Raw genomic sequence first — 12,105 nt, forward strand, 5'->3', positions numbered from 1 at the left:
GAAGTCCAACGGTGTCTTTGAAGGCTAGGTGTGGTTCACATTCAACATCGGCCCTTGAAATTTAACCACCCTTTACATAGTACTTATGTATGTGTGTGTCTGTATAAAGGTGGAGCAAACTTTTACACATTTATTGAACACTTCAATGCATTCATTAAAGGCGGCCAACGTAGCAACAACAAGGCACACAGGAAATTTTATTGCCAGCAATTCGCTTTAACAACATTTGGACTTTCCTGCTGTAGCAGCCACTTTTCGTGCGCTTTTTGTACTTGAAACATATGCAGTTGTACTTATACACACATACATATATATATATATATACAAACATACAAGTAATAATAAAACTACAAACAACACTTGTCTGTTAAGTAAATAAACAGAAATCCAAACATCCATTGCAAGCCAACTTTGCAACAATCTATGCATACACCCATGCATACATACACACATACATGTGCACTGACATATGTATGCATGTATAGTATGTTCGTTCATTTCTCTTAAGTGCAATCGACAACCCACAATTCGCCTCAATCGGTGCGCTTCTAATGATTCTACCACAAATTTTAACGCTTCTTTACGGCTTCAGCGTCTAATTGGCAATTTTGTTTATTTATTTATTTATTCTATTTTTCTTTTTTTTTTCTTTCATTGCATGCTTAACCACTACGACGATGCCGATGATGACGACCCATTCACCGACGCCGCTTCGACATAAATTGCATTCACATATCGATAGAACGCAACGACCTATCGTATCCACCTGTTATTGGCGCGCTGAGTCCACTGGGTCATGCTGCGGATTTTCTAGCGCCTGGCGATCGTATTCATCAAATTGACGGCATCTCAACAATTGGGTTGAGTAATCAACACGTCATGAGCATGCTGTGCGGTGCCTGCGATGGCTCAGCAGCTGCTGGGAATGGCTCTTCGACTGGCTCTACTGGTGGTGGTGGTGGTGTTGATGCGGGCGATGCTCGCTGTGTGCCTGCTGTTGTGGAAATCGAATATTCATTGCCCGAATACAGTGAGTATGCAAGCTAATATACATACATACATTTGTACATTAAATTCAATTGTTTAAGTGAGCAACAAAATGTTTATAAACATACGCGCATTCGGGGGCATGTTGCTGGCGTGTTTCACAAATGTTTATGGAAATGTTGCTGATAAGCAGTTTAGCATGCACTGTATTTGTAGTTACAAATTGATTAGAGAAATGATTGAGGCTTACTATTTCCCAAAAGAAAAGGGTGATCTAGAAACAAGCTTGCTTTAAAAAAGTAAAATAAGGGAATTCAAAATATTTTTTCGTAAAATGCAGCTATTCACCTTGAAGTTTGTAGATCCATATGTACATATTAACTTACTATGCTTTTCTTTTCGAAAATTGTTTTTTTTTGGTTTTTTTGGGTCGGTTATACTGTCATTATTTATTTTAGTGTTAGTGGCCTGTGCATGAAGCTGTTCACTTGTAAAGACCATAATTGTGGACTTGGTTTCCTAGCCCCGAAAGTCCTTCGTATTTCTTCTTGGCTACCATTTAGCTTAAATCTCGACTAATATTGGACTTACATATATTGCTCATACCACAGTATTCGTCTCATTTGAATCCGTGGTAGAAATTATAAAATTGGAGAAGGAAGGAAGGATGGCTTTGAAGGTTATGGTGTTAACGCTTCATACCATAGATGAAATTCATTAGGTGGGTAATATCTAAGCCTACTAAATCCGTGAGTGTAGAGAGAATCAAGTGAAAGGCAAGATGTTTTGATCTCAGTCCAGCGAGAGCAGAAGAGCTGAGAAGAAGGTGATGAGATGATTCCACCTCATCCTCCGGACTAAAGCTGCAGAAAGAAGGGAAATAAACCAAGTTTCACCGCGTGGATACCTGACGGGCGTTGTCTGGAAAGGACGCCCACACAATTTTTTTTTTTGCCTCCTTTATTAATTACACCTGTCGTATGACAATAAGTAATTCTTTCTACAGCTTTGATTTCATAGCATTCATAGCATAGCATTCTGGGTATTCCATTTCTAAGACTCAAAACTAATAAATAATTAAATAACTCAAAAATACGATTAACATAGTTTTGTAGAGCAGAAAGAGTTCTATTGAATGAAAACTTACCCTTTGCCCAACAAGCTAGCAAATCGTTGTAAAGTAAAAGGAAGGTGTGTTCAAAAAGAATCGCGAATTTTGAATTTTCGCAGGTTACGCATATTCTAATTTCGATTTTTTTGTGGCGATATGTTGGTACTCATGTCTCTCACTTATGCCGACGAGTTCGGCCATTTTGAATATTCAGTTAATTGTTGACAGCTGCTTTGCTTGCACGTGTTTCGGCTCGTCTTCGATTTTCACCTATTCAAAAAGATGGATCAATGTATCTAATTTTGTGTGAAAAACGAAATTAAGTGCGCGGATGCATTCCGAATGTTGACTGTGTCATACCGTGAAGCTACTTTGGACCAAAGCAACGCTTATCGGTGGGACAAAATGTTCTCAGAAAGCCGAGAAGATGTGAACGACGAAAAAACGGCCGAACGCCCGAGCACTTCAACAACAGACGAAAAAATTGATGAAGTGAAGAAAAGGGTTTTGGCCAATCGTCGAATCACTGTTAGAGATATTGTTGAGGACGTAGACATATCAGGCATGAGACGGGTCGCCGCAAAATTCGTACCAAAACTGCTCAATTTCGAACAAATGAGATATTGGACTCTGTCCGCGACGGCCCAAATTTGCTCCAGAGGGTCATAATTGGTGATGAATCATAGATTTATGGTTATGAATCATAGATTTAAGCTCAATCATCTCAATGGAAGCTGCCGCATGAACCAAGACCGAAAAAAGCGCGCCTCGATCGAATGTAAAAGTTTTGCTTAACGGTTTGTTCGATTGCAGGGGCGTTGTGCATCAGGAGTTCTTGCCACAGGATAAAACGTTTAATAAGGAATATTACCTGCAAGTTATGCGCAATTTGTGCGAGGCAATGCGCAATCCGTCAGAAACGCCCGGATTTTTGGAAGAACAAAAATTGGCTCTTGCGTGACTTTTTGGCCAAACACAACACACTAATGAAGTCACAGCCGCCGTATTGCCCAGATCTGGCCCCCTGTGTCTTTTTCTTGTTCCCGAAACTCAAGAGGCCCATGAAAGGACGACGCTATGCTACTATTGACGAGATAAAGACGGCATCGAAGGAGGAGCTGAACAAGATAAAGAAAAACGATTTTTGAAGTGCTTCGAAGATGGGAAAAAACGTTGGCACAAGTGCATAATATCTCCTGGGGATTACTTTGAAGGGGACCAAATAAAGGGTGATTTTTTAGCTATTATCTTTAGTTGGTTGATACAGCTGACGCACGTTTCGTGTTTTGTTTCACTGTCAAACATCTTCAGTTTGGTCTATAATTTAACCATGAATCGCCTTACAAACGAACAACGCTTGCAAATTATTGAATTTTATTATAAAAATGCGTGTTCTGTTAAGAAAGTTTAAGATCCACTTTTTTTATCGAAAAATTGTGTTCAGCGACGAAGCTCATCTTTGGATCAATGGGTACGTAAATAAGCAGAATTGTCGATTTTGGAGTGAGGATCAGCCAGAAGAATTGCAAGAGCTACCAATGTATCCAGAAAAGGTCACAGCTTGGTGCGGTTTATGGGCTGGAGGTATCATTGGACCGTACTTCTTCAAAGATGCTGCGAATCGTAACGTAACTGTGAATGGTGAGCGCTACCGTGAAATGATATCCAACTTTTTTTGCCCAAAATGCAAGAGCTTGACTTGCATGACATGTGGTTTCAGCAAGACGGTGCCACATGCCACACAGCACGCGTAACAATGGACTTGTTGAGAGGCGAGTTCGGTGAACATTTTATTTCACGTTCGGGATCTGTCAATTGGCCACCCCAGATTGTGCGATATAACGCCTTTAGATTATTTTTGTGGGGCTATGTTAAAGCTCATGTTTATTCAGACAAGCCTGCTTAAATTAACGCATCGGAAGACAACATTAAAGCATTTGTGAGATACCGGCCGAAACATTGGAAAGAGAATGCCAAAATTGGACTAAGCGGATGGACCATTTGCAGTCGCGGTCAACATTTGCATGAAATAATCTTCAAACGTTAAATTATATGGACTGTTCTATCGATTTAAATAAAAATTTCATGTAGTCTTCTGAATTCTACGTGTGTTTTCTGAAAAACTTTCCTATATCTGTTAAAATATCACCCTATAGATATTAATGAATAAATAAATAATTAAAAAAAACACAAAATTCGCGATACTTTTTGAACACACCTTGTATAAAAACGTTATGAACTTATTCCCAACCCAATAATTCGTTGAATTGTCTGGTATTTTTTTGAAAGTTTTAAACCTTGATTTACCTTCTATTATTTTATATGTTATAAAAAAAATAGCGAAAAATTTTTGACACGAAAATCATTGTGAATTTTTTAGCACTAATCACTCACTGTTCGCAGACTTATGCTACTGGGTGTACGTACATATTTCATAAGTGAATAATCGTTCAATAAAATCCGATATGAAAATATTTTAACTTACAATTTCTTTTCCTTCTCCGCTCTATGTTCTTTGATTCTGCGCAAATTTCTCAACAATTAACGCCAACACTTTTCGCCACTTGGTTTTATGTCTGCCCGTCATCACCTGACCTAAATGGAATTTCCGATGCATCTTACCAACTGTCGATCCATCCATCGACAAAAACATCAACGCCACTGCATGCCACGCCGATCGATGTGCCAACATTTCTGATTGACCCATTGAATGGAATCTCAACGCACACTTGTTGTTGTTGCGCTGGCTATAATCCATTGTTTACATGGATTTAATACGGAATGCATTGCAAATGCGCTACACTCCTGCATATCACTGCTGTCTTTCGTCACCGCCGCCAACTCGCTACAGTCTCCCAGAATAGTTTGTGTGTCACATCGAAATTGGCGCAGATCACCGTGGAACGCGAAAGCGGCTGTTTGGGTTTAACGTTACGTGGCGGTGGCGATTTCCCATTGATCGTTACGCATGTACGGCCACATGGACCCGTCTACAAGACCGGACGCATCAAACCAGGCGATCGGCTGCTGCGTGTGGATAATGTGAGTATTCCATAGAAAAAAGTGTTGATGAGTGAGCAACAGAGAATGAAAGCGAATGTGCGGATGTGCGCGTGTCCTCAATGGCACATTTGACAATGCGCAGCTGGTTTCATGAAAGTTCCTACTTACAAATATTTGTTTTTCTGTGATTTGTTTTTTTTTTGTTTTTAATTTATTTAAAGCTATCGCTCATTGGCAAAACTTTGGCAGAGGCGCAACAGATCATCAAATGCGGCGGACACGTTTCCGGTTACACAAATCTCACTGTCGAATATGACGTGTCCGTGGTGCAGAGTGTTGAGTTCTCAATGGGCCCACTATTGATTGAAATCGAGCGACCCATGAATGATAAATTAGGCTTGGTGTTGTGCAACTATCCGGCGGCCAGTCATATGGATCACACGAAAATCGACGAGGTTAGCGCTGCGGGCATTTACATAGCGAGCATAATGCCAGCCAGCATCGCAGACAGGTAGGAGATGCTCGTGATGAAAATATCTAAGTTCCATAGAATAAGCATTTCAGTTTTTGCGCGTGTACATTTGCGCATATGTACGTATGTATGTATGTGCATGTGTATGTATGTATGTAATTTTAAACATTTTTTCTAACGTCCTTCTTGTGTGTGTAAATGAAATTTTGTGCTTCATTTTCTTCATTGTAGATGTGGCGCCTTGTCAGTGGGTGATCAAGTGCTCTCCATCGACGACACCCTAATCGAGAACTCAGCCTACAGTCCGGACGAAGTGATGACAATGTTGGATGCGAACACAGGCCGCGGCTACACACAAATGCAAATTATGCCGGCACACGCGTTGTCGCGACGAGGTACGTCTTGCTGGGGGCGGGTGTGGGGTGTAGGGCGAGCGAAATGTATTTGTTGCTTGTGTAATTTCTCTCGTCTACAATTTGACTTTTACTTGGCGCTTTAGTTTAGTTTTTGTATTTTTTTTTTGTTTTTTTATTTTTTTATTTTTTTTTGTAATATGCTGCTGTTTGTCAGCGTTGCGTTGACAGCTGCGTGCAGACGATTTGTTGACGTACGATTATGTTGTTGTTGTTGTTGTTTTTAAATATCTATATATTCATATGCATACAGTGGCGGTCAAAATAATTGAAGCGCGGCATGTAACCAAGATTTGACTACTTATTTTGTATATGCATTTTCGTTCATTACGTGAATGCGTGAAATGTTTTTTAAATGCTTGGAAGAAAATGCATAGCACCAATCATATATTAGATGCGCAACTAAGTTCCCGCTGTTGGTCAATAGATGCCGCCAGCAGTGTGTGCTAGTCGTTTCTAACATAACCTAAGCGTCATAAACCAAGCTTGGACATTTGGTAAACAAACTGCTTCGAAACATCAGTGATTTTGTTTCGGTACCATCAAACTTTTGGTTTTGTGAAAATATCTGATTTCGTGCCGAATAATCGTCATTTGCGGGAAGTGTTGATTTTCCTCTTTCTTTCGAAAAAGAACTTTATGGAGATGCTGCTTTAAGTGAAACAATGTGACGAGATTGGTTCCGTCGCTGCTTCAAGGACGGTGATTTTAATGTTGACGACCGTCCGCGTGAGGGAATGCCAAAAACCTTCGAAGACGCTGAAGCTGAATTGGAGTCATTGCTCAATTAGGATCCGTGTCAAACGTCGTGTCAAGAAGAGCTTGCTCCAGTATTAGGAGTTACCCCTCAATCCATTTCCAAGCGATTGCATGCTTTGGAAATGATTCAGTAACAGGGGACTTGGATTCCTTATGAGTTAAAACCAAGGGATGTTGAACGTCGTTTTTTCCCCTGTGAACAACTGCGCCAGCGGCAAAAAAGGAAGGGTTTTCTTCATTGCATCGCGACGGGTGATGAAAAATGGATTCATTACAGCAATCCAAAGAAAATAAAGTCATGGGGACTGCCCGGTAATGCTTCTTTGTTGGCGCCTCGGCCGAATATTCACGCTGCGAAGGTTATGCTATATATTTGGTGAGACCAAGTTGGTGTTATTTATTATGAACTGTTAAAACCAAGCGAAACCATCACTGGGGATCGGTATCGTCTTGAATTGATGCGATTAAGCCAAGCACTGCGCGAGAAGCGGCCACAATACGTGTAGAGGCATGAAAAAGTGATTCTACAGCATGACAACGCTCGGCCTTACGTTGCCAAACCCGTTAAAACTTACCTGGAAACACTGAAATGGGAATTTTGTACAAAGTTTGTACATTTCAGTCGCCTTTAAACTGCCGAAAACTAGAAGGTTTTTCAACAGAAGCCATCGCGACCCTTCCGCAAAGAGCTTAGGGATCGCTGTTGGGAGGGAGACATACGAGGGGGGTACAATAAGAACCCGTGTGAGAAATGAAGGCACCATTTTTTCAAAGATTTTTTTATTATTTTTCAACATAGTCCCCTCTTAGAAAGATACACTACTCCCAACGCTCCGGCCATTTTTTTAACCCCTATATAAAATACGATTTGTCTAACTTCCCAAAATACCCTCGCCTGTCTCGGCGATGACTTCCTCGTTTGAGGTACATTTTTTTTCGCGCGAGCCATTTCTTCATGTTAGGGAACAAGAAAAAGTCGTAGAGATCCAGAGCATAGGGTGAATATGAGGGGTGCGGCAACAAATCATAACGCAATTCATGCAGTTTGGTGGCGACAATTCCAGTTGAATGTACTGGTGCGTTATCGTGGTGAAACAGCAACTTCTTTTTCGCCAAATGCGGCCGTGTCTCCTTTAATTTTTTGTGAAAGCGGTCCAAAAAATCACTGTAGTGCTGTCTAGTGATCGTTCTACCCTTTTCTAAAAAGTCCATGAGGATGACGACGTTTTCATCCAAAAAAAACCTTGCCCCTAACTTTTCTGACCGATGGGACTATCTTCGCCTTCTTTCGAGCAGATTCACCGGGAGAAAGCCATTGTTTTGATTGTTGCTGTTGTTACTTAGTTTTTGGTGTGTAATAATGAATCCAGGTTTCATCAACGGTGACAACTCGACGCAAAAATTCCTTCGTATTTCGCTTAAATTGTTCCAAATACGCCAACTTATCATGTAAAATATTACTTGCCGCTCCAGTCAATCCACCTATGACCTCTGTTACATCGCGCACTTTCGTTCGTCGATCAGTGAGAATCATGTCGTGGACTTTTTGAATGATTTCCTCGGTAACTACGTCTGCCGGGTGTCCTGGTCGCTCCTCATCAAAAACGGATGCTCGCCCACGTTTAAATTCGTTGAACCAATATCTAACTGTGGTCAGAGATGGCGAAGGGTCCCCATAGGCAGCATCCAACTTTGCTTTTATCTCCTCACATTTTTTCCCATCCAAAAACAAAAATCGAATTACCGAACGATGCTGCTATTTTTCCATCTTAGTGAAAACCACGAAACACGTCTTACTCGAATAGCTGCCAATTCCAAAATAACCTATCAATCAGTGTGAAATTTGTTTCGCCGACGTTTGATAGATGGCAGCACACCGATGCTGTCTTCAACTTCCCTCAGGAACGCACTCTGTCATCCAACACGGGTACTTATTGGACCGCCCTCGTATCTTTTCCTAGATTATCGATTGCGATTAAGGCCTGTCGTCGCCATGTTGCAGCTCTCTTCTGGTCAACTCCTGTAAGGGGGAGATAAACGTCTCGTTGTATAAGAAACACTTATCTTTTCTGTGTTCCAGGGCATTGAAACATAGAGGGAAGTGAAATTGCCGATGAGCTTGCCAGGAAAGGATCGACAGAAACGATTTCAGTTGTCCCCATCCCAGACATCGGTGTTCCCTTAACAGTTGTTAAAGGCAAACTGCTCTTATTTCTTAAAAAATCGCTAGACAGTTGGTGCTGGGGATCCCACGCCATTCAATTTCCAAACTCACTGCGGTAGTGGCCACGGATCACTGGGTGATCGGAACTCATGCGGGGAAGTTAGGATTTCAGTACAGCTCGCATTGCAGAAACTGGGGGGATCCGGCAGAGAAAGAAACTGTCGAATACTTACTTTGCAAATGTCCGGTTCTGGCGGCTAGTCGCTTGAGGTACCTTTGTGTGCCTTTCGGGGATAACCTGAGACAGTTCTCCGACCTAGATCTCGTTTCTATCCTCCACTACATCAACAGCCCTGGTTGGTTGTAGATGGGTTTACTTCCTTTAAGTTTTTAAAATTTTTCGCAGGCCGTGGTCTACATTATGAGTATCAAAGCGGCACTCTAGTGTTACTTGCAGTGCCCCCGTGGTACTCTTGCCATTTAACCTACCTACAAAGTTTGAAACTTTGAGTTATATATACTTTTTTATAGTATGAAATATGTTATAAATAAATAAGTATACATATATATAATATAATAAAAAATAAATGGGAAAATAGTCAAACAAAAAAATTTATAAAAAAAAAAAAATCAAAATCCTGCCACATGGCTAGCGTCTATTATTTTGACCGCCACTGTATATACTTTCAAATTCTACCATAGTTCTGTGGCTGAAAATGATTCCAAAATTTACATTCGTTACGATTTTCACTCACTTCTCTCTTTTCTGAAAACCAAAAAGTTGCAAGTTTTTGATTTATGCGACATTTGTGCGCTGTGTGACACTTAACAATGGCGTTGTCATGTTGCTGGCGCGATGTTGCACGACTGCTAACAACATTTTGCGGTAACGGGCATTGTTCGGCGCCTAAAGGCAGGCATATCAGGGGAAACATGTGTTTATGAGTATGTGTGTATTTTTGTAATATGCGTAGTTTTTTCAAAGATTGGGTGCTGAAATTTGAATTCATTATTTTGTCAAGAAGAGGAGGGAAAATAGTTAAACGGCGGTGTCTATTTTCATAAAAATGTTTTTTTTTTGTTTTTAATTTTATGTCATGCATAAACGTTCAGATTTCAGAGCCAAATTGAAAATTTTCTTCATATTACAAATTATTTTTTCAATAAATTGTATAAATAGGTAATAAAATATAAATTGCCGCCTTCAGTTTTCAATTCTCCTTGGAGGGACTAGTGACCTTCTTGAAAAGATCTAATTGGTTTAAGCAACTTAGTTAGGGGGTGGAAATCAAATGCAGGTATCAAAATGGGCCTTAAGGCCACCGAGTGTCTTGTCTTAGCACAGCAACCTGTCTAACCTATCCTAACTTAGTTTTCAACTGACTTTTGCATCGTCAATAGTTGAAATCACACCCGGTTTGCTTACTACAGTCAGGCTTTTACCAATAGCAGCTGCGGATTCTCATTCAAGTCAACTCCAACTATGTAAAGGGTGATTTTTTAAGATCTATAGGAAAGTTTTTCAAAAAAACACACGTAAAATTCAGAAAAATTCATGAAATTTTTATTTAAATCGATAGTATAGTCCATATAATTTAATGTTTGAAGATTATTTCATGCAAATGTTGCCCGCGACTGCGCTTCAAATGGTCCATCCGCTTAGTCCAATTTTGGCATACTCTTTCCAATGTCTCGGCCGGTATCTCACATATAAATGCTTTAATGTTGTCTTCCAATGCGTTAATTGAAGCAGACTTGTCTGAATAGACATGAGCTTTGACATAGCCCCACAAAAGATAATCTAAAGGCGTTATATCGCACAATCTGGGGTGGCCAATTGACAGATCCCGAACGTGAAATAAAATGTTCACCGAACTCGCCTCTCAACAAGTCCATTGTTACGCGTGCTGTGTGGCATGTGGCACCGTCTTGCTGAAACCACATGTCATGCAAGTCAAGCTCTTGCATTTGGGGCAAATTTAACGGTAGCGCTCACCATTCACAGTTACGTTACGATTCGCAGCATCTTTGAAGAAGTACGGTCCATTGATGCCTTCAGCCCATAAACCGCACCAAACTGTGACCTTTTCTGGATACATTGGTAGCTCTTGCAATTCTTCTGGCTGATCTTCACTTCAAAATCGACAATTCTGCTTAATTACTTACCCATTGATCCAAAAATGAGTTTCGTCGCTGAACACAATTTTTCGATAAAAAGTGGATCTTAAACTTTCTTAACAGAACACGCATTTTTATAATAAAATTCAATGATTTGCAAGCGTTGTTCGTTTGTAAGACGATTCATGGTTAAATTATAGACCAAACTGAAGATGTTTGACAGTGAAACAAAACACGAAACGTGCGTCAGCTGTTTAAACCAACTGTTTAAAAAGATAATAGCTAAAAAATCACCCGTTATAACATTCACAACGGCTTGAGACCTGAGCAACTCTTCTTACATATTTGTTCATTAAATGACATTTAGCCCCAACCTTTGCCATTAAGCCCGTCTTACAACTCTCAGCTGACTTTTGACTTAGTGTGTGCTGGCATAACATCTGGGGGCCCTACTGAGATCTACCTGGTAGTCCAAGCGACGGTAGATAGTCTTGGTAATTACCACTGCCTTTCAGCAGCATCTCGGGTCAGGCCCAGATAGGTACATTCTGGAGTATCAGCTCTTAATAAATAAATCAGGATAGAACTAAAAGATAAAAGCGCACAAACGCTCCTCTCTCCACAGCTCCTCAGAGTGAAAACATTGTAACCCGAACTTATTTATCCCTATTATCAAAATTTAAGTTTTATCGAAGGACTATAACCAGGCTCAAAGTTTTTTTTACAATTTCTACATAAAGAACCAACAGCGACAGTCGTGCCAGAAAAAAGTTGACCGAAGGCTGGCTCGATACCAGTTGTTCTGGTTATCTGGAATCAAACTCCTACCAGCTCCCACAGTACTAAGGGTTTTTTTATGTGCTTTGGCCTAAATTCCGTACAATTTTCAGTGTGGTTCAAAAACGGATGCGTTAGAGGCCCAGTTCGAATACTTAAAAAAAAAAAACTGGATAACTTTTTCGAGTTCAGCATCTCAAATCCATATAGGAACAATCATTTGTTTTGATATTTCTTGATCCATGAGTTCCGCTAAATTCCCAAACGGCCCCACTGTGCAGCGGTTTATTTGGGAAAGCGC

The 12,105-nt window shown here is 40.4% G+C and overlaps 1 protein-coding gene across 3 annotated transcripts in view; it reads left to right on the plus strand.

The window, feature by feature from the left end:
- LOC128857167 (glutamate receptor-interacting protein 2) overlaps window positions 1-12,105 on the plus strand; it is a 114,177-nt gene that overhangs the window by 85,873 nt on the left and 16,199 nt on the right. For all 3 annotated transcript variants that reach the window (XM_054092791.1, XM_054092792.1, XM_054092793.1), the window contains exons 4-7: window positions 743-1,030; window positions 4,950-5,140; window positions 5,323-5,612; window positions 5,805-5,968. In XM_054092791.1, coding sequence (XP_053948766.1) covers window positions 743-1,030; window positions 4,950-5,140; window positions 5,323-5,612; window positions 5,805-5,968 — 933 coding nt within the window. The remainder of the gene's footprint in view (window positions 1-742; window positions 1,031-4,949; window positions 5,141-5,322; window positions 5,613-5,804; window positions 5,969-12,105) is intronic.

Source organism: Anastrepha ludens, chromosome 3 (genome assembly GCF_028408465.1).
Source record: "Anastrepha ludens isolate Willacy chromosome 3, idAnaLude1.1, whole genome shotgun sequence".
Classification (NCBI taxonomy): Eukaryota; Metazoa; Arthropoda; class Insecta; order Diptera; family Tephritidae; genus Anastrepha; species Anastrepha ludens.